Genomic DNA, 23,991 nt, shown 5'->3' with positions numbered 1-23,991 from the left:
TTAGTAATATTGTGCACTTCAATGTCTCACATATATAACTTGTGCATACTCAGTTATTTTTATCATATATTTATTATAATAATTATAATTATATATAAGTAAATAGCTGACTACATGCATACATATTTATGTATTCATTCATTCATTTATGTAGGGATTCACCCCAAGGCCATTATCATTAAATCATATTTCTCCCTTAATCTTCAGAAGAACCCTTGGAGGTGGATATTACTATTGCCTCTATTTTACAAATGAGGAAATTGCCCATGGTCACAAAGCTAGTAAGTCAGACATAATAGAAGCTTACTACATATTTGGTAAACATATGCATAGAGAAATTCAATAATTTATGGTAGATATAGAGATAGACGTGTATAATAACCCATCTACAAACTGAGTATACGCCTTTATCGTTTTTTTAAAGTGATTTGTAAGCCCACCGTGGTGCTCAAACACATGAACTCATGACCTGGGGACTGAGAGTCTCATGCTCTACTGACTGAGACAGCCAGGCACCTCCCACCACCACTTTTATTTAGTGTAAACACTTATCTTGTCTCAGAAACTTCTCTGCCAAAAGTCCTGTGGAAACTGGGCAAGAATCCAGATATCCTTTCATTTGTCATATGAGTAGAGTTAGTACCTTAGTTCTTAAATAAGGATGAATATTAAATTACCGATTCCATGGTCCAAACCCAAATTCTCTGAATTAGCATCCCTGACAGTGAGACCAGAATTTGTCTATCTTTTAAAAAGCTTCTTAAGTAATTCATATGAATTAATTCGTAAGGATTGCAAGTATGGAAACCCCTGGATCTCATCGCTCATGATTGAGATTTCATGTTTAGGGCTTACTGGTACTCCATAGAAAAGGCAAAGCTGAGTCCCAGCTGTGCCACTGACTAGGTTTGTCGTATTGGCAAGTAAGTCCCTTGATGTTTTAAAAGCTATATGTCTTGTCTATAAAATGGAGTTAAGGACTTCCTTGTCTCACAAGAGTTTTGTGGGGACTAAACATGTGCTTCCCCGGCATGACACTAACACTTTAAGAAGCATACTACATCGCGCACCATTATTAAAATACTATTAAAGTATTAATAGTTAATAATTATAACTATAATAAATAGCTAATAATTTAATAATTATTAAAATATATATTAAAGTAGTAGACAGTAGGAGATAGAGTTCTGATGAGCAGTTCTCAGGTTCATTTATCTTAAATTATTCTTGTTCTAGATTAACTTTTTTTTTCCTTCTCAACTGCACCCCCATTAAAGATCTGAGTAATATCACTACCCTTAACAATGAGTTTTCCATGTAGAGGGAAAAAAATGTTTTAAAAAAGTTCAATGAAAAGAATTTCTGTGCTGTTTCTGCTTAAATATATGACAACTTGACTCCACACCCTTTGAGTCGATTCTAGACTGTGTATGCCACAAATAAACTGCTTTAACTCGGGAATATTGAAAGTAAATATTCTGTACTCTTTTAAAATAAGAAATTTTGCAAATGCATGAGACAATTGGGTTATATAGCTAGTATTCATATAATGCGCAATGCAAAGTGCAATTTGTAGACTTGGTTTTAGACTCAGTTCTAATAAGTAAACTGATTTGACCCTGTTGGGGGGAAAGTTGAAGCGTGCATCCAATCACTAATCCAATCTTCATTGCCATAAAATGTAACTCCTGTCTATTTCGGCGGTACTAATGATGAGGCTAAATAATGTACATATTTTTATTTACGTGTTCAGTGATACTATGCTCTGTTCAGTGAGTGATGTTCTTCTGCCACTTGGTGGTGCTTGCCAGTTTCAGAATTTGTTTCTTGGTGGCACTGTAACACTAAATACAAAGCAAGCTGAACAAAATCACAGCATTCCTATTGGAACAGCTTTGCTTGAAACTGTTTAATAATTTAAAGAACCTCTGTGGAAGTAACTGCATTTGTTAACCAGTCACAACCAGTAATTAACTCCTTTAGAGTTTTAAGTTACTTTGGGCAAAATGTCTTAGGAAGAGTACATATTATTAGAAAGCATGCCAAAAATTTACTTAGCAGAGAATTCAATAACAATTCTACTCTGCTAAGAGGTTCTGTAAAACCCTACTTGTATAGCCAAGTGCTGAAATCCTAGCAGGTCCTGTCTCATTACCATAATTACTGGTAAACACTTTTAAGGACTTTTGCCTTTAGTTTCAAGCATGCCTTCTTCTCATAAGCCTGACTGTACCACACCAACCTTGCTATGGAAACTGGCATGTTCTCCCTCTGAACGGGGCGTTATTAAGTCTCGCTCTCCCCTAAGCGTGTTTACGTGGCCGCTTCTGCTGCAAGGGTGCAGTGAAAGACATCTCTGATTCCTTGTTTTTGCAATATCGGCCGGCAGCTCCATCTGAAAGGCATTCCGTTTCCTTAAAGAATTTAGCTGCGCTGTCTAGAAGCCGATTTTTTGATGCCTCCAACGTCTGGTCTAATTGATCTGTTTTAATGGAGCCTTTGTCGGTGAGGGGCGAGATACCACCGACTAGAATGCTGGGATCTGCGGCTTAATTGCCGGGAGCGAGAGACACTGAGGTTCAGAAATCTTTGGAAGTGGGCGGGGGTTGGGGGGTAATCTTGGGGCGGAGGCGGAGATGTAACATAAAGGGCTGGGTTTCACACAGGAAAAAAGATGAGATTTCTTTGAGGCTCTGAGGTGCTGCACGATCCCATCTCTCAAGGGATAAGTTAAAAAGCAAGGAAGTGGGAGGAGGTTGGAGGTTAAAGTACTTTAAAGGAGAGCTCGGGCGCAATTTGTTTTTCTGACGGTGCCTGCGAAAGATGGATAGTCCCTGCTTTCCAAGTGCACGGGCGCCTCTTTTAAGTAATTGGGGATGGACGCTAATTGTCTGTGAGCTTCTACCAGACATGCTCTTCCAAATACGGGCGACCAGGACAGGAGGAAAGGCCAGATTTAAAAAGAGAGAAACAGAGATGAGGACTCTTGAAATAGAGAAAGAAAGGGGGAAAAGGAAGGGAGGGAGGAGGAAGGAGGGAAGGAAGGAAGGAAGGAAGGAAGGAAGGAAAAAGGAAGGAAGGAAGGAAGGAAGGAAGGAAGGAAGAAGGAAGGAAGGAAGGAAGGAAGGAAGGAAGGAAGGAAGGAAGGAAGGAAGGAAGAAGGAAGGAAAAAAGGAAGGGAGAAGGAAGGAAGGAAGGAAGGAAGGAGAGAGGAAGCAGAGGAGAGAAAGAGGGAAGAAGGAGGGACAGAGGTCTAGAAGGAGAGTGCTGCGGGAAAAAGGGAGAGAAAAAAAAAAAATCTTGAATCCCTGAGCAATCACACAGAAAATTCTTCCTTGTAGGTCATCCAAAACACTGTGACCGCAGTAACGACCCGGGTCAGGACAGAAAGACGCCCCCCTCCATCCGAGTCCCGGGGAGCTCCTGGACCAGTCGCTAAGCGCCTAAAACACCGTTAGGCGACAGGGTGCCCAGCGGCGTGCGGGGCGCAGCGGCGGCAGGCGGGTCCCTCCACGCCGGGGCTCGGCGACCGCGGGGGGGAAGAGACGAGGGCGCCGGGCGACAGGCTCCCGCCGAGTTAGCCCCGCTCGCCCCCGCAGGTCGCCGCAGACCCGGCGGACGCGGCCGCACCGCGCCGGGGCCGCCCCCCAAGCCGCCGGAGCGGGCCGAGCTCCTCGGAAGCCGCCTCCCGGGGACGCGCCCGCCACGCGCCAGGGCTGGGGCCAGGAGCCCTCCCCGCCGCTCGGGCCGCGCGTCCGGACCGCGTCCGACCTCCGAAGCGCCGGCCCGACCCCGGCAGCCGCGCGCACAGCTTCCCCGCTGCGGAGGAGCGCGAGGAGGGCAGCTCCGGACCTTCGGCTCCTCGCAGGGCGGGAGCTTCGGGGCCGGGCGGGGAGGCCAGAGAGCGGGCGCGGAAGGCGGGCTGAGTCGGCCCGCGAGCGGCCCCGGGGCGCGTGCTCCCCGCGGAGCCGCTTCCAGGCCGGCCGGGGCTGCCCTGTCACCGCCGCCCGCGTCCCCGGGTCTCGGCCCCTCCGGAGCGCTCCCGGGGCTCCCGCCGCGACAGTCGCAGCCCGAGTGCGGCTCCGGGCGGCGTGTCCGGCGCGCAGGCGACCCGGCTCCGGCGGGACACCCCTGCGGGCCCGCTCTGCCCGCTCAGCCCTGCCGCTACCCCTGCACCGCCGCCCTCCCGGCTCCAGCGCGGAGACGCCCCCGGCCGCGGCGGATACGCGAGGCCCCGGGGTCGCGCGCGGAAGAGGGAGCTGGCTCGGGGCCCTGGCCGGGACGCAGGGCTCGGTGGGGGCGTCCCGGGCCGCAGCGTGGGAGGGCAGGGGCTGTGCAAGGGTGTGGGGTCGCCCCCTCGGAAGCCCGCGCTCGCCCCCCGAGCCAGGCCCGCGCAGCTCCGCTCGGGCAGCGCCCGGCCCGCGAGCCCATCTGTGGCGCCCGCCGCCGCCTCCCTGCGCCTCCGCGCCGACCCCGCCCTCCCGGGACCTGCATCCCGCTCGGCCAATCAGCGCGCGCCTGCCTCCTCCCACGTGACCTCGGGCGGGCTGAGGACCTGCTGCTTCCCCAACGCCAGAGGGATGCGGGCGGCAGAGCGCGAGCGGCGGCGGCGGGGCTGGGGGGCGCCCTGACTCTGCCTCCGGCCGGCCTCCGCGGACCCCGCTCCTCTGCCCCCGGACTCGCTCTCCCCGTGCTCCGCGGCTCCCAGAGCCCCTCCCTATGGCCGCGGCCCCCCGAGGGTCCGGCGCTGCCGCTCGGACGACCCTGCGGCTCCCGGGGCTGGGCCGGGTCCCTGGATGTTTCTGAAACTCCCGCGATCATGCGCGGGTCTGGCCGCCGCGTCCCCGTCCGCTGCCCCTGCCGCCGCCGCCGCCCGTGCCGCCGCGGTCCGCGGGATGCCCAGTAGCCCGTCGGCCGGCCCCCGCGACCGCGCGCCCCTCGGAAGCCGTTGGCCACTGCGGAGCCGCGCGAACTAGCCATGGTGCTGTGGGAGTCCCCGCGGCCGTGCGGCGGCTGGACGCTGTGCGAGGGCTTCTGCTGGCTGCTGCTGCTGCCCGTGCTGCTGCTGCTCGCGGCCCGCCCGGCCCGGCTCGCGGCGTTCCCTACCTCCCTGAGCGACTGCCAGACGCCCACCGGCTGGAACTGCTCCGGTAAGCGCGAGCCCCGCCGCCGACCCCGGGCCCCGCAGCGCGGGCGCGGATCCGGCGCGGACCCGCCTGCCCCCGTGCGCGCCCTCGGCCCCGGCCTCCCGCTGCCCAACCCTCCGGGACGCCCGACCTCCGCCCGAGGGGGCGCGGGAGCCGGCCAGGCCGCGGAGCGAGCCGGGGCCGCGGGGCTGGGGGCGCGGAGAGTGCAGGTGCGCCGACCCCTGCACCCGTGCCCCGGGAGCTGCGGGCATTTTAGGAAATACCAAACGGGGCGGTTCTGTGGATCATCGGAAGGAGCCCCGGTCCGGGGGGGAAAGACTATACGGAACCTCCCCCATCATTGAAGAAAAAAGTCTCGCTCAAACCAGCGAGAAACAACTTTATGAGAAAGAACAAGCGAGAAAGCAATAAATCAAATAGTGACTGCGGGGGAGACGGATTCCGGCAAAAGTGCCGGGAGGCGCCCTGGTCTCGCGTCCAAGAGCAGGTCACACGGATTCTCCAGGAGCTTGGGTTTCAAGAGATTCATTCTCTCCCTCCCTCCCTCTCTCGGAGACTCCCTCCCTCCCTCCCTCTCTTCCTCTCACATCCTCCCAGTCTACTTGGCTGCAAAAGACGGTGTTTCTGCAGCCCGGAGATGCTTCTCCCTTGCCTCCCTAAGCTCCTAGATGCTGAAGGGAAGTTGAGAAAAGATGCGTTCGTCGGTCTCCAGGCCTGGGTGGGCATAACCGAGCCAGGCAGGCTTGTGCGCAGGCGGGCGGAACCGACCCGGCAGACACCGACTCCATTTCTGGGCAGGCTTCCTTGGACTGGGTCAGGCGCGCCTCTTGCTCGCCGGGGTCCCTTCAGAGTCTGAGCCGGGGAGCTTGGCAGACTTTCCTATGCTGAAGCCTCCTAATTAAGCCCGGCCCGGGCATGGGAGATGCTGGACTCCGGGCTGGCTTCGCCTCTCAGCGTGACAGCCCATAGTATACCCTGGCGGGATCGTGGGGGTGATTTCAGTGGCATTTTAAATTGCGTTAACATGCCTGGGTATTGTCCCCTAGGTCTGCTCTGTTCTAGTTTTAGAAGTGTGCATGTAATTTTTCATCTTCTGTAAATATAATTCTGCTGCAGTTAAATCTGGCTATGAATAAAGCGGCTTCCAGGGATGTATGTGAGCTGAAGTGTGTGTAACTTTGGAGAGGTGGGAATGACCAACTGTAACTCATAGGAGGAAAGAACCTGTAGCCCTGGGTTGTTGCTGATGGAAATTCCACGAGGAGATTTTGAGGCATCATTGCAGTTTGTGCTTTTTAAAGACTGGTTGAGATTTGCAACCTTATTAGATTTGGGTCAATAGATTGCCTTTGTTCTGTTTTTGGCAATTTCTGAATTTGGTATTTTTATAAAATTTAACATGTTTACGTCGACTTGTTCATGGTTCGTGGGTGCATATATGTTATTTTTGAAAAGCTGAGTTCCGCTTTACAGGTGTCTAATCACTTTTTAGGTGCTTTATCGTAGGCATATTAAACAACCTGTAAAATGACTTGTTTGAAATGGTCACAGCTTTGTAGTCCAGCATGACCAGTTTGCTTCATCCCAAGGATCACATCGTGTTAGGAAATAACTTAAATGTGAAATTGAGGTTGGCAATTAAGAAATTTATTATCAGCCAGGTATCTTAAGGAGATCTGCAGAAACTAAGAGAATAAACTTGTTTTCCGAGCAGATTTTCAAGAACCTGGCACACCCCTCCACCCGTGTTAACTTAAAGGTGATCAATCTTCATTTGAGCCAGACAGACCATCTCAGAAAACACTGTGCCTGTTTATCTTTATTATTGGGGCTTTGTTTCCTCTTTGTCTGGAGAAAATCCAAATAAAGGGTTGTTCCAGACCTTAAAGCGAAAGAATGATTAAGAATGGAGAAATGGTAAAATGACACCCAGAGACCATCACCAGCTCTTTTCTAAAACGTGGAGTTTGGGGCTCGTAAACTATAGTCTACTTAATAAGAAAAAAATAAGGAAGCTAGGAAGCAAGTGTTAAACCCTTATTCACTGCTGCCAGTATTAACCCTGGTCAAAATAAAATAACAATAGCAAAAAAAAAAAAAGAAAGAAAGAATATTAAAAGACAACTGACTAGAAAAGACTTGTGAAAAAAAGAAATGAATATTGATCACTGAACAGATCTTGGAGGTTATCAGCAAAGAATGACCTTGCAGTACAGCCGTGGTTATTGGAATTAAAATTTAGAGCAATTCTTTAAAGCTTCAAGATAGTGTTTTCTTTTTTCCTTTTTCTTTTATTTGCTGAAGTCTATAACATTTTTTAATGACTGGAGCATTCTCTTTAAATTTGAGGTTATGATGACAGAGAAAATGATCTCTTCCTCTGTGACACCAACACCTGTAAATTTGATGGGGAATGTTTAAGAATTGGAGACACTGTGACTTGCGTCTGTCAGTTCAAGGTAAGAAGTCTGATTCTTGCATCTTCTTATTCATTAACGAGACTGCAAAGGAGGGAGCTCCCTTTACAACCCATCACCTGGCACTTTATAGCTATGCAAGCTAAGAGGAAAGCTGGCACCGAGCAAAAGTGCTGTACTGCCAAGAGAGCCAATGGATGTCAAAAAGACATCGCTTTTTGGAGAAATGTGTATGCCAGAGTTACAAAAGCCAGTGGAGGTAGAAAGCTGCAGGTTGTTCTTTTGGTGTGTCAGAAGCAAATTACGTGTATGTGTCCCACCCAGCACACATTTTACAAGTCAGCTGCTGGGGTTAATACCCAAATAATCAATGGGTAGAAGTGTGGATTCATACTTTTGTTCTTTTTGATTGGGGCTGTCTTTTTTTTTTTTAATCATATTGCTGTTTTAATGGTTTTGGGTTCTATTATCCAGACAAGCTGGTTAACTATTTAAATAAACTCCTTATTAAGATGACTTCAAAACTGCTGTGCTAGGTTTTGAAATCATGGAGCTTATTGTTATATGTCAACTTTCCATGGGTGCCACATTCAATTACAGCTGAATCTCCCAGGAATCCAAAAAAGTGCAAATAGCCGCAAGTCATTTCATAAATGTTAGAAAAATGTGCTGTTGCATGTTAGGAAAATAAATTCTTTTTTAAAAGAGAGGGACATCGCAGCACTGGCATCATCAAAACTAGGTTATGAGTATTTACTGAAGATAGAACTCTTCATGTCATTATTATAGTCATCATCTAACAAGTGCTTTATACCGTGTAAATTATAAACCTTCTTTTCTCTCAAAATGTTTATACAAGCATACATACCATCATAGGTGTTGTACTAATGTTTTATATTCACCTTTGAGTGCTCTTGAATGTTTTATTTTTTAAAAGATTTTTCTTTATTTATTTGACAGAGAGGGAGAGCAAGCACAAGCAGGGGGAGTGGCAGACAGGGGAGAAGCAGGCTCCCCACTTAGCAAGGAGCCCGATGCGGGGCTGGATCCCAGAACCCTGAGATCATGACCTGAGCCAAAGGCAGCAGCTTAACCGACTGAGTCACCCAGGAGCCCCTGATTTTTTTAAATACACATGAAATCTAACACAAGGTTCAACCAGGAAATATGTATATGGAAAACATTTCCAAGGTTGTAAGCAAAACTAAAAAAAAAAAAAAAAAAAAAAAGACAGAAAAAGAAAAAAGGGACAGAACAAATGAAAACATTAAACTCAAATTCAGGTCTAAACAATCGTTATAACAGGTAGTATTTAGACTTGTTGATGAAATTAAATATTTGAAATTGAATTCAGCCTCCCAGTGAGAGAGACAAGGGAATTCATATTTAAATATAGTTTGGGGGCACCTGGTTTGCTCAGTGGGTTAAAGCCTCTGCCTTCGGCTCAGGTCATGATCTCAGGGTCCTGGGATCAAGCCCCGCATCAGGCTCTCTGCTCGACGGGGGGCCTGCTTCCTCCTCTCTCTCTCTGCCTGCCTCTCTGCCTGCTTGTGATCTCTCTCTGTCAAATAAATAAATAAAATCTTTTAAAAAAATAAATAAATAAAAATAAATATAGTTTGAACTGTTTGTAGATAAGCTCAAAGCTGCTCGGACATTATTCTTTCTAAGAAATAAAACAACAGATACTTGCAAAGTGCACCACCTCCTGGTAGGTGAATATTGATGTGACCGTGCTACAGTCCTTCAGACCATACACAGTGTTAGAAACATACTTGTGCACGTTTACTATGCGCGCGACACCAACCTCTAAAGTCTCCAGCCGTACCGCACAATGTAATTATGTTCTTTCAATGAACTACGTGGGAGAGATGGAGCATGAAAGCTCTCCAATTCATATTTTCCCCAAATGTTAACTAAAGAGAAAATACAGGTATAAATCATTAATTAAAGGCCCAAAGGATCTTGTGGATTTTCTCCCCTTTCAGTATGTGACTCCCATAAATTTGTCTTACTTTCATAACTAAGGGTAGACATAAGAAGTGAATTGATCAACAGTATAAAATGAACCAAAAAGAATGTTCTTCAGATGGAAAGCCATAATTCTAAGATTTCAACGAGAGGAAAATAACAGAGTTCACAAAATTCTACATGGATGCCTGCTACTAAAAGGGACGTATATTTGTTCAGTTTTCAGATTCCACAAAGAATTCTGGTAAAACTTCTACCAACAAAATATATTTGTGTTTTTCATGCTTTGTCAGCCTGTTACATTTGTCACTAATTTAAATACTTTTTGAGTGGAGTAGATTGAGGAGTGGGCAATGAATGCAGGTTTGAATAAGAACCTAAAATGTCATTTTTTCCTAATGCCTGTAACATTTAAATTTATTATGAGGTTACTAATGCCATTAGCTTGTGCTTTGTGATAGTTGTCAGTGTGTTAAGAGAAAATAAACATTTCCTTCCTGGAACATTTAAACTCTACATGTACCAAGAATATAGAATGGCTGGATTAAGTTGAAGATCAAAGAAAATGTGCAAGTTGTACAAAGAATAATTAATAGGATAGTTTAGGCTAAGAGTATCTTGATTCAGTCCTTTCCAGGACATTCCAATGAGTTTGAGGTTGGTTGGTTGGTTGGTTGGTTGGTTGGTTGGTTTCCCTGTATCTGATGAAAAGGGAGATGTCCTGATAATCTATTTTCCTATATACTATTCTAAACTAGCTGAGGTCATCTACTCTTTGTTTCTCCTGTGTTTACAGATACAATCACACAATTTAACATGCAAACTATGGTCATTCTAGCTGAGAGATAAATTTCAAAGAGAAGTGTATGTATGTGATCTATAGTTTTCCAACTTGGAGCACTAAAGTGAGCATATATTTGCCTTCACTTCTCTTAGATGATTGAAAATAAAAATATTCTGTCCTTTATTTGTTACAACTGAGTGGGGCAATTATTTTCTCCTCCTTTTACAGATGAGAAAATTAAAACCCCAAAATATAAATAACCATCAGTAAGCGGCAATGTTAAAGTAAGAACCTAGGTCCTTTGACACCAAATCTGATTTTCTCCCGATACATTATATATCCAAATGAAGATACCGGTAACAGCAACAACAATACCAAGTTACTGTAGACAACTCAGTATCAAAGGTAGTACAGCAACTGATTTTTGGTGATGATTTGAGTTCCAGAAATGGCAGAACCTGGTTCCTATCTGAATATCAGACAGCATGCTGGTCAATCTTATAAATCAGTTGTGGAGAGAAAAATTTAGAGACAACTAGATGGATGGATGGATGGATGGATGGATGGGTGGATGGATGGGTGGATGGATGCTTGGAAGGAAGGAAGGAAACAAGAAAGGAAGGAAGGTGCTTATGTAGTTATTCATACATAGCATTGGTCATACAATGACCAAATATCAGCTTGTAATTCAAAAATATGGTGAAGGCTTATGTTTTTTAGATATTATTTATTTTAAATATTCACTATTTGTATTTAATAAGCATGCTTTAGATATTCAATTGTTCCACTTACTAGCACTGCATAACGTTGCCCAGAACATAATGGCTCAAGAATAATGAACATTTCCTTTGCTCGTGAATCTACAATTGGACAGGCTTAATGGAAAGTCTCATCTCTGCTTCCTTTGGCATTAACTGAGAGAAGGAGAGAACTCAAAGGCTTGGTTCTGTACTCTTCTCAAGGCTCCCACTCATATATCTGACTGTCAGCTGGACACCTTGGTCCTTAATGTGGATCTCTCCGTATGTGCTAGTCTGAGCTTCCTCACACCACAATGGCTGGGTGTCAAGGGCAAGCATCCAGAAAAAGAGAAAGGGTCAGATAGAAACTCTGTCCTTTAATGACAGAGCCTGAGAAGTCACACAGAGTTACTTTCACCATACCCACAGGCTTGCCCATTCTTAAAGTCATATTTTCTTTCATTTAAAGAAATGTGGTTACAGAGAAGAATAAAGTTACTTATGGAATGATCAAAGGATTGGAACATGTGCAGGTTTTTTTATCCTTTTCTTTTTTGGAAAAGGAACATACCATATCCTAAGCCATTATTCTTAAGCCTTTGACAACTGGGAATATAACAAGAATTCACTTAACATCTGTGGAGTACCTTCTACATGCCAGACTCTGGAAGGTGCCGACAATCTACAAAATAGAAGTTATACATAGCTTCTACATGCTGAAATCTCAGCTAAAAGAAATCTTTATTAACCAAACAAGCAATAAATCATATGAAAAAACTTCTCACATACATTTTTTGTTCACTTGTAGTAAAATGAATTCCATACATCGTAGAGTGTCAAGTCATTGAATCTACTAGCATGATATGTAGCTAACTGGAAAACACATATTTAGAAAATAAACTTAAGATTTTTATAACATCTTAAGAAAAATAGAATCACTTTTCCCCTGAGAGGAAGTTTGTACAACACATACATTTATGGGTCCAGCCATCTGGGCCCGAGTCTTGTTTTTCCTCTTACCAGCCAACTATGTGGCCTTTAGCAAGTCACTTAACATCCGAATCTGTCCCTTTGTCTGAAACTGAGCAGTACCATGATTACCTCTAAGAATTATTTCCGATAATTTGGCATATTTTAACATAATACTTAGCTTATTTTTATGCGTAGGGTTATTCTGTTTTCCTTTATTTCTCTAATTTTAGATGTGTGTGTTTAGTGTCTGTGTTAGATGGTGCATCAACTATACTCAAATAAAAAATGCTTGTCATGAGAGACAAATAATTTACATTTCTTTTTTAAAGGAATATTAAGAAGTATTTTAAAAACATGATTCTGTTAATCCTCCCAAATGCCCTAGTTAACCATTTCAAATGGGGAAAATGAGCTATAAACTTGTTAAATATTTAATAGTTGAGTGATGTGTACAAGGCCCTACACCAGGGCCATGAGAGAAATCGGAGAAGCCAGGACCGGACTTCCGCCCCCCGAGCCGCGATAAATTAGAGTTTGCTTCGTCTTTGTATTATTCATGTTAATGAGCACAAGCCATGGTACTAAAGGCCAAAAACATCGCACTGATAATCTACAGTTAAGCTCTTTTCAGCTCCGTACAAATCTCCCTCTTGGCTTGTGCACGGAACTTGGCAGCTCTGTTTTTCGCACTGTTCACATTTGGCTTCCTGCATCCCTCAGAAGTGGCATATGAGTGCTTTATCAGTTTATTCCATATTTTAAGATGCATATCAGCGTTGTGTACTAGCGCCTGACAGAGATAATAAATACTTCCCAGCCCTCACCCGCTGTCCACTGGCTACAGCCGAGGATTCTGCAGAAGTAGGTGGGAAAGATAAATAGAGCGGTCCCAGGGATTGGGGACAAGATAATGTGGACCCAGATAATCCACAGAGTGTTGTAAGCAGGTTTGAAGATGGAGACTAAAAGGTAGCCAAAGACAACAATGCTCGTACCTGAACGGGGGAAGCTGACTGGTCCAGCCAACACTCTCATGTTGACGATCTTCTGCCTCCTGGAAGTGTCAGCAAGTCTGTGGACCATGATATGTTACCAGTAGTTCGCTTCTTTCTGATGCCTCCTCCATTAGCTCAGATACCATTTTAGTGTTAGTGCGTCCTCATAAATCCTCTCCAGTCCCGAACACAGCACGTTTATCAAGCACCTGTCCATCCACCTGCCTCTCAGTCTATGGTTCTACGTGTGCACCAGCCCCATTTAGCTGGTGTTCCCTCTGTGCTACTCACTGGAGAATTCAGCTCCTCACTGACATTTTGCTGTTGCCTTTTTTCTTTAGTAGTGGGAATGATTTTGGGTCCTGTGGTAGGTCAATTCTCAGATGTAAATTTAAACATACATATATATTTAGAAAGCTTGTGGAAGACCGCCGTTATGCAGGTATCATCTGATCAAAAAAGAATGCCTAGTGAGTAAAAGATCCTTATTAGTAAAAGTTTCTAATCAAAACAGTTTTAAAATGCAGTCACCTAGATAGACTGAGTCTGGGAGCCAGTAATGTAACTGTGAAAAGGAAATACTACATAAAGGGCTTCCAGAATATCTAGATTAGAAATTAAAGAAATAAAGATCTCTAAAATGTGTGATATTTAAAATATTTAAATCATTTTAGTCACATGTAAGCAATTTCTAAATAGATAGGACTTCATATTTAAATCACCGTGTTAGCAATTATGGAGATCATAATATGAGTGTCATACAATTTGGATTTACAATTGCAAGGAAAGTATATCACTATTTCTAAGCTGTATTTCAGTTTTTCAATAACAGATACAAAGTAAGACTCATAAAATAAGACTTTCACTTCAGAGAACATCAGCTTATCCCATTTCATATATAAATTACTAGGATGATCAAGACATTGTTACATTAAAGCAAAGATTAAGAGATAAATGGTTGATGGAGAAGAAGAAGACACAAATATTCCAAGGAAATAGATTAAAAAAATAAACGTCAGGTTTTTATTATAAGATTATAAACTTATTGGGAATTCGTTCTTTTTTTGGCATGTACCTTTGAGTTGAATTTAACTCATGATAAAGTTTTAGGTTTATTATCATATATATTAAAACTTTCCTAGCATCTCACTAGATCATTGGTTTATTTTGTATGTGTTATAAATTTACAGCCATCAAAAATCCAAATATTTTAATAAGAACTGGAATACAGAAAAGTGTTTTCATAAGCATGTGTATGTATGATTTGCTTTACTTAGTTTCTGGCATAGGTGGGTATTTTTAAATAATCATCTTGGTCATTACATTTGTTACAGTTGAACAATGAAACACATCAGTAGTAGTAATCATGAGATAATCACATCTCTAGTGTAATTAGTAGGTATAGGACACAGCCAAGTATCTCTAATGCCTTGGAGTGTGATTATGTTATAATGAGTACACCCCGTAGGTTGCCTAATTTTCATTGTAAAATTTGTACTTTTTTATAATGAGGCTGTTTTAAAAATGAACTTTTCTCTTTATGAAATATATGTTAATAGTCATACTTTTCAATAACCAATAAAGTTTACATATGCTTTAATACTTGTTGGTTTTTTCCCCCTGTATTCCATATTCTGTTTTTTTTTTTTCTTGCATTATATCTGGCAATATCTAAAGATATATGATAAATTAATTAGGAATCAAATGTCTTACCCAAATATTTAGAAGTTTGTAAAGATTAAAATTAAACAAACAAAAAACATACTAAGGGGTAACTGGTTTAATTGCTGTATCAGCTGTTTACTTCTGCTCTAACCACAGATAGGAATTACCTATTCTTCATAACTTTAATATTATAGCACGTTTTGATTTTTTCCACCAAGCCAGTTGGGCGTATATCTGAAAAACAGTATTAAATAATGTTGAGACATTTGTTGCTATACCTTTTCAGTATTGCCTGCCGAGATCACTTTGCTGGAATTACCTGATCAGTTTAGAAGCTCCCCCCCCCCATCTGAATCAAATGACTGATTAGCTGACTTGACATTACTTTTGTGTATCTTTGAATGATGCCCTTGCAAGGTCAAAGACTAGTGGATACAATGGGGATCGCTGAAAATGAACACAAGTGCTTTCTTTTGTAAATGATTCTTTCCCTTCAAGGTGTCAAAGGCGTGCAGACTCCAGTGCTAACCATGAGCTTGTGTCTGTGTGTCCCCCAGTGCAACAGTGACTACGTGCCTGTGTGTGGCTCCAATGGGGAGAGCTTCCAGAACGAGTGCTACTTGCGGCAGGCCGCCTGCAAACAGCAGAGCGAGATACTCGTCGTGTCTGAAGGATCCTGTGCCACAGGTACGTGTGCGATCCTGAAGACTCCCTGAAACCTTTGGAACAACGTCTTGCTTTTTCTGTTATGTTATCGCTAAATAAATAATTCAGACTATACATACTGGCTGGATAAGCCTCTCATTCTTTTGTACCAAGCATACATTATTCTCATTTTGTCTTTTTTACATTTCAAATCACTTCTGGAAGAAAGGGAAAATCTGCCACAGGGATGTTGATTTTAATACATATGTTATTTAATGAAGTGCAGACAGTTGAGTAATATAATTAGAACTCTAGATCTCCCGCCTAGGTGCCAGATACAGAGAAACGTACCTGCGCACACACGAGGCTGGCTTGTTTTGAGCAATCATCGTCTGCTGGAGGGCAGTTTTGCAGATCTGGGTTTGAAAGCGAAAATGTGGGTAACCTCAGCAGCACGATAAGAATGTTCTTCCTACCATTTAGCTGATTATACTGAAGAATGTATCTGTGAAAGACAGCTATCCTTTCTAACATGGTTGGCCTGGGATAGCACAAAGCTCTGTAGCTGTCTTTACCAAGAACGCTCTGAAGGAAGTGGGAAGACTGGCTTCCCACGCTCTTCAGTTTTCCAGGTTTCCTTTCATGGTCACTGATTGTTAGAGCCGAACAGCATTACAGGAAGAAAACTAAACAAAGGGAGCAAAGCCCAACTTGATAGAGCAACGCCTTAAAATAAAGCTGAGTTTACAGGTTAGTCTTGACATGTTAGAATCACATATATTAAAGAAACTTTAGTGTCCATGATGGTTGTGGTGAATGACACATCAGCATCTTTCTAGAAAGTCCTCATTTCTGAGGAATTGGATGGCATATGCATATCCGGGAAAAATAATAAAGACACAACGTATGAACTTCCTTCAAAAGTGAAAATATAGAATAGTGCCCGGAAAAATCTATTTTATTAGTTAGATGACAAGTACTAGATAACAAGTTTTCCTTCGGTAACAAGTTTTTCTATTCCAGAGAACTGTGTTAAAACCCGTGTGTATGTTGGGGCGGTATGGCAAACGAGCAAGGAGATAGGCTTGTGTTCTTTAAAAGACCGTCTTAAGTCCATGGATTGTTAGTAATTGACAGTGTTCCAAATTATATCCGTGACTATTAAAGTTCCTAAGAATTAGCAAAAGAGAATGATATTATTACTACATCATGATGATGTTTTCATTTTGTTTTTTAAGTAGTCTTTTATATGATTTTTTGCCTCATAAAGTGAATGCCCCCTCCTGGTGCCCCACTTCCCCCTTATTTGCTACAGCAAACAGATCACTGCCGCTCAGGGATTTGTCTGAGAAGTAATGAGTGAAAGTGACAGCAACAGGGGAGAGTCGGCGGACTTGCTTCCCCAGTAAGGAGGGAGGAGGACCAGCATCCTACTCTCATGGTAGAGATGGGGGAAACAGGAAGAAAAGCAAGGAGCAAACTAATTATGAAAAATCAATCTGCCATACCTATGGAGAAAATTTAAAGTGATATGTTAAAACACATTGCATGGGAAAAAAATTTGGAAACTCTGACTCTGAGAAACCGAGAATGATGGACGCAAACACCAGGGAGTACTGAGGAAAGGGTTTGTCTACTCAAGGTCATATAGGATACCAGTCTGTCTCTGGCAGTAGCAGAATGAGAATCAGTGGGCAGTGGTCAAAATAGAGTTAGAAAGTCATGGTATGGCTAACAACATTTAGTACCAAAATCTCTCTTTCTTGACTTGCCAACCTCCAAGTTCTTAAAGCTTCAGGCAGTCACATTCTCCTGGTTCATTCAAGTTTTTACATGCTGGTCTCTAATGTGTTGTTTATACTATGAAAATAAAAGCTTAGCCAAGTAGAACATGTAATCACCATTGAGTAATCTATATGAAGTTGATTCACATACCTAGATTTCTGTAGGATTTAATTAGCAAGCTAGTCCTGTTCAATGTGTCTCCCACTGTATTGTAAATCTAAAAGATTTTTGATCTGAATAATGATGGAGGAACCAAAGTAACTTTGATTAACCAGGTCTGACTGTAAATAATTTAGAGTCCTGACTTTTGATCTAAAATAAATTCTCTTTCTTTTCTTTGTGGATTTTCCATTTATTTTTAATGCTATTTGACACTGAATAGAGATAGTAAATTTTGATCTCTAGGAATAAAAGGCAGTAGAAGATATAACTTTATTATATTTCATTGAACTTACAAGTCTTTTTTTTTTTTTTTTTGGTCCAAAAATGGTTTCCTATTGGACAGTCTGCTCAATAGCCTCACCATCAATTTTGCGTTTCTGTATTACAAGAAATGCGCTAACTAGAAGCTGAGACTTTCAAGATTAAGAGCATGACTTCTTAGGTGTTTCCATCTCACTAGTAAGACTTGCGTAGGCTACTTGTTTATCCTATACTAGAGAAATGATTAAAGCTTCCCATCACTATTTCATAATGATGCAGTGAACTTGTAATTATTTCCCATCTATTCTTCCTTTCTTTCCTACTTACCTAATTTGGGTCAAATAAAACAAATGTTGTCTTAAGATCCATGCTCCTTGCCTTTTTAGAAAGATACATGAGATGCAAGCTGATACAACACTGCTTTTTTTTTTTTTTTTTTTTTTTTGCTTTTCCCAAGCCATATGTATTTATTAGAAAAACCTAGGGATGAATAAGTAATATGTCTATTCAGAATCTTAATTTTCATGTTCCCAGATACAGTGATGAGCATTTACAACTTGCTGTTGTACAGTAAGCCTCAGAAACACCCAATGAGAGGGACATTACTATACTCACTGAACAGAGGACAAATAAGCTTAGGAAAGTCAGATAACATACCTTATGTTATCAAACAATGGAGGTTTAAATCTATAAGCTTATATGTATTTCCTCTTATGTGCATGTAAGTACAAAAAGCTGAACAAAACTTGGTTCTTGATTTAAAGAAGTTTACAGTCATAATGAGGAAGAAAAAAGAAACTACACATTTAGCCAAAATACGTGGAATACATTAGTCCTATAACAGTACAACCTGTTAGCCTCTGATAATTGTAAGTAATACTGAATTAAACTTTCAAATTAATTGAAATAAATTTATTTAAAATTTTAGCTGCAAAAGTATACAAACATTGACCATTCAAGCATTGTCCCATCCAAAAGTGATGGTGCCATGGGTTGCAGGACTGTTCTATTTTGGTGACAAATCCTTCAGCCTTTCTTGATCTGTTATCATTAAACAGTCAAGGCATATGATCAATATCCTTATTTGATTATATATTTACTAAGAAGAGTTTTTATTATAAATTGTTTTACCAATTAGCTTGTCTTAAGGAAAGACTCTGCTGGTCTAAAGACATATGTATTAGTCACATTACTAGTTAATAAATAACTTGGCTTTCTGGTTTTAGACAGTGTTAGACCCCATAAATTTAGTTAATATAAGTCGCCACCAAAGCTTTTCATTTAAACTACTCCTCCTTCATGACATTGCTAATGCCTAACATGATGATAAGCATGACTGTTGGGGAGGCGTCCGTTCTTCCATACGTCAGCATTCTGCGCATTTTCATATGTCGTATCATTTTTTATACCATGCCTCTTACAAACTGTCATGGAGGCAAACTAGTAGAAGTAATGGGGGTTTCGGTTTTTGCTATTTATTTTTTTCTTAAAAAAAAAAAAAAATCTGAAGCATCAAACACAAATTCCTGGAAGTGGCATTTGGTATAGTTCTTGAAACCTGGTTGTGATTTCAGTGTGAGATGTGGGCATTTCAGATAGAAAATACCAATATTAGTCTTACTCCCCAGTATTAACATTAAAAATACATAATCAAATGTATTTAGGATGAAAAGAAGTGGGAAGGCAGAAGGAGAATGATGTCTACACTTAACAGGTAGAACCAGATGGAAATGAATGGTCTTGACTCCCAGCTAGAAAACCGGGTGTCTATGGGAACTAAGTTGTCAGAAGTAGGCAACTTTGACCAACTGCAATTATGTAGGAAGGAGGGAGAGAAGAAATAGAGAGAAATGCAGAAGGAGGGTATCGTTTTTTTTTTTTTTTCTGCCAGCATCACTGAGGGTGTATCCAATTTTAAGCACAAAGACAAAAGTTAATCTCCCTCTTCTATCAATTTCAAAAACAAAGGATGTTGTTGGTAGCAAATAAACTCATCCACAATTGTGGTATTTGGAAAACATATTAGCAATTATATAAAAAGATAATCATCTGTAAACTGTTTTTCTTTTCATGTATATGCGATTTATAATAATATAAGCCTTAATTATGAGTTTATTTGCCACATGCCTTAGCCTGTTTAATTTCCGAATCTCACTGTTAAAAACATTTCATTTTTAATTTTCTTTTTTTTTTTTTTGGTTAATGGCACCAAATTCATCTTGGTTAAAATAAAAATGTGACAGATTTTACATAGTCAATTTTAGAATGTAATAATCAAAATAGGATATAACATCAAAGCTAGATAATAGTTTTTTACAAAGTTTAAGAATGAAAATAATAGAAAATTTATTTTATAAGTTTATATTATGCAAATTAAATTAAATGGATGTGAATATACACTTTCAGATTAAGTATTGTTAATTTTCTCCATTATATGACTGTCTTAATAAAGGAAGTGAACATGTACTATATAAAGTCATAAATAGTTTTTGAATATGTTTTTCAAACAAAACCAAAGTATTTCTTTTCCCCCTCCCAGATGCAGGATCAGGATCTGGAGATGGAGGTAAGATTTGTCTTTTTATATATTTGAAGATTTACATGTGGATGTTACTTATGCATTTACTGTTACAGATATCTGAGACAAATTCACAGTTTGCATTTTAGGAAAGAGGCAAATGAAAAAGTATCGTTCTACTTATTAAGCAAATGTATATACCATGTAAATTATTTAATAGATCTATGAATCTCAGTTAAGAACTTTATCTCATCTAATCTTTCTTGTTCATTTATTTGTTTGTGCCTGGCCTATCTTTGAGACAGATATGCATGTCAAAAGTTCCTAAGAGAAACTTCCAAGGTCATTTGGCAGGGAAAAAAGAATCCCATGAAGAAATTGTTTAAATATTGAGATTTTAAAATATATAATATTGCCCTAAATTGCCAGGTATTGATGTTACCACATACATAACTACCATGTAAACAAGGTCTTAATTACCAGATCAATAAATTGAAACTAAAAGCTTTCTTTTAATAAAAGAAAGTAAAAATGATTAACAGAATTTAAGCCAATGAAAATAATTTAGTATCTTTACTTCTTTGGTTATGTTAATCTATTTTTACTAAGTAAGACATGTTTTCATTATTAAATTATGTGTTTAAGGACGTATATAAGATAAAAGAGAGGCAGAAACTTTTAAAATCTGTTTAAGGACGTATATAAGATAAAAGAGAGGCAGAAACTTTTAAAATCTGTTTCAAAAACAAAGGATGTTGTTGGTAGCAAATAAACTCATCCACAATTGTGGTATTTGGAAAACATATTAGCAATTATATAAAAAGATAATCATCTGTAAACTGTTTTTCTTTTCATGTATATGCGATTTATAATAATATAAGCCTTAATTATGAGTTTATTTGCCACATGCCTTAGCCTGTTTAATTTCCGAATCTCACTGTTAAAAACATTTCATTTTTAATTTTCTTTTTTTTTTTTTTGGTTAATGGCACCAAATTCATCTTGGTTAAAATAAAAATGTGACAGATTTTACATAGTCAATTTTAGAATGTAATAATCAAAATAGGATATAACATCAAAGCTAGATAATAGTTTTTTACAAAGTTTAAGAATGAAAATAATAGAAAATTTATTTTATAAGTTTATATTATGCAAATTAAATTAAATGGATGTGAATATACACTTTCAGATTAAGTATTGTTAATTTTCTCCATTATATGGCTGTCTTAATAAAGGAAGTGAACATGTACTATATAAAGTCATAAATAGTTTTTGAATATGTTTTTCAAACAAAACCAAAGTATTTCTTTTCCCCCTCCCAGATGCAGGATCAGGATCTGGAGATGGAGGTAAGATTTGTCTTTTTATATATTTGAAGATTTACATGTGGATGTTACTTATGCATTTACTGTTACAGATATCTGAGACAAATTCACAGTTTGCATTTTAGGAAAGAGGCAAATGAAAAAGTATCGTTCTACTTATTAAGCAAATGTATATACCATGTAAATTATTTAATAGATCTATGAATCTCAGTTAAGAACTTTATCTCATCTAATCTTTCTTGTTCATTTATTTGTTTGTGCCTGGCCTATCTTTGAGACAGATATGCATGTCAAAAGTTCCTAAGAGAAACTTCCAAGGTCATTTGGCAGGGAAAAAAGAATCCCATGAAGAAATTGTTTAAATATTGAGATTTTAAAATATATAATATTGCCCTAAATTGCCAGGTATTGATGTTACCACATACATAACTACCATGTAAACAAGGTCTTAATTATCAGATCAATAAATTGAAACTAAAAGCTTTCTTTTAATAAAAGAAAGTAAAAATGATTAACAGAATTTAAGCCAATGAAAATAATTTAGTATCTTTACTTCTTTGGTTATGTTAATCTATTTTTACTAAGTAAGACATGTTTTCATTATTAAATTATGTGTTTAAGGACGTATATAAGATAAAAGAGAGGCAGAAACTTTTAAAATCTGTTTAAGGACGTATATAAGATAAAAGAGAGGCAGAAACTTTTAAAATCTGAATCTGATGAACTGCCTGTCAAGACTTTATTTATGAATTGACTCTTCATTGTAAATTTCCTAAAATGCTTTTTCAAATGAAATCCAAACAAAATTCCACCTTTATACACAGCAAGAAAAAGAATTTGAAAAAAATTTCTACAAGAAAAATAAAAAGAGAATGTACAGAAACCTACATTCCTAAGGCCTTCCTTAAGTTGTATAAAATGATCAAATGTATGATTCTAAGTAAATTCTAGTTTTTAAACGAATAATTTGATAAAAGATAAGGAAAAGAAGGTTTCGGGTTCAGGAAAGAGCTGACTTATCTCCTTTACCTGTTTGGGGCAATATTTAGAGATTTAACAAGGTGCTTTACGTAATGAAAGGCTCAACCAGTTTCAACAAGCAATAGGCAGAGGACACAATTACGACAAATTATCGGAGCAGTTTTTTCCCCATAAAGACAAAACTGAACAAGAATCAAGATTTATTACCATGAGAACATAAAATTTATTTCAAAGTCACATGACATTGGACAGTCATTTGATGTTAGGACAGTCCTCCACTACTTCTGAGAAATTGTTTTCTTGCCAGCCCCTCTGCCGATGAATCTAGTATTCCTAAGAAAGCCTCTCGAGCTGTTTGAAAAGAAGAGCTTAAGAGAACAAACGAAATCTTGAAGATAAAAAGGAAGGGAAAAAAATAGTTTCTTGAGTAGATATTTCACCATTGGAATATTAAGGAATTAATCCATTTTTAAAGTTTTGCTTTTGGAAGGGAGTAGTTCCTATGCAAAATCCCGTTTATTTCCCAGATACATTTGGTCTTTGTGTAGAGACGACCTAACTCTGCAGATACGGTGGGGCTTCAGCTGTGCCACTTTTCACGCAACAAGTCTTGCTAATTTTTTAGCTTCTTCAAAAACAAAACAAGCTAGACCACAGAACACAGAAGATCTTCATTGCTCTGTTACAATGTCATGATACCCGTTTCCATGTTGGAGTCCCTGTCATATCACATACCATTTCTTCATTTTAATTGACTTTTCTTAAGAAGACATAGTCTAATCAGACACTGGTTTCCAGCTTTCATTCATTGTAATGAGCTCACGCAAGTGAAAATGAAATCAACGTCACTCTTCCTTACTGCATTCTATACTGAAATTTGGGATTCATTATGTTATCCAGGGATCTAAATAAGGTAATTTTTTAGGAAATAATTTTGCTGTCAAGCATATGATGCTTATAACTTAAACTTTGTGCAAAAGTGGGAAACCACTTTCCTCTTCTTCTTTTCTTCTCCTGTTTGCTTTTTACTTTTTCTTTCAATTATAGGTACTTTAGAGTAACTTAAAGAAAAAAAAACTTCTTAATGATTATTGCTTTAGAAAAAGAAAAGAACATATAACCTATTTAATTCTTAGTTGTACTTTTTTTAAATAGTTGTTCTGAAAGTTGTGATAATGAGTATTTACTCCTACTGCATAAACTATGTTTTTAAATCAGAGACCAGTTTTTTTAACTAAATTACTTTTTTTCTAGTCTTGGTCTTACATTGCTCTGAAATAGTAATGATTTTAATTTTCTTTAATTTTTTACTCTATTATGAGATGCCAAAAAACCTGAATAACTATAACCTAAAAACCTAGAGTAACCTGCAGAATTCCGATTCACATATCCATTGGATTGTACATAAAGTGTATTTGACTATGTAGAAGATGGACTCGCGTCTGTATTCTGACAGTTCTCATTACCAAGGTATCAGAGGAGCCAGAATCAGTTTCCTTTGAATTAACCAGAAGTGATTAAATTACCTGTGATTGTTTGGTTAATACATCAATCCTAGCTAGTGATTGTTCTAACTGGCCTCTGTAGGATATATTCTCAATCATGTATATTTAGTTAATCATT

General features: G+C 40.0%; 1 protein-coding gene across 1 annotated transcript in view; it reads left to right on the top strand.

Moving 5' to 3' along the window:
• Positions 1 to 4,574: 4,574 nt before the first annotated feature.
• LOC111142567 (transmembrane protein with EGF like and two follistatin like domains 2) overlaps positions 4,575 to 23,991 on the top strand; it is a 230,030-nt gene continuing 210,613 nt past the window's right edge. The window contains exons 1-4 of the mRNA XM_022495841.1: positions 4,575 to 5,150; positions 7,497 to 7,606; positions 15,249 to 15,378; positions 20,084 to 20,110. Of these exons, the coding sequence (XP_022351549.1) occupies positions 4,979 to 5,150; positions 7,497 to 7,606; positions 15,249 to 15,378; positions 20,084 to 20,110 (439 nt within the window). The 5' untranslated portion in view covers positions 4,575 to 4,978. The remainder of the gene's footprint in view (positions 5,151 to 7,496; positions 7,607 to 15,248; positions 15,379 to 20,083; positions 20,111 to 23,991) is intronic.

The sequence above is a fragment of the Enhydra lutris genome, unplaced genomic scaffold, assembly GCF_002288905.1.
Source record: "Enhydra lutris kenyoni isolate GAN:26980312 unplaced genomic scaffold, ASM228890v2 scaffoldscaffold1, whole genome shotgun sequence".
NCBI lineage: Eukaryota > Metazoa > Chordata > Mammalia > Carnivora > Mustelidae > Enhydra > Enhydra lutris.
Note: the sequence above shows the minus strand (reverse complement) of the source record. Positions and strands in the feature narration are given on the sequence as shown.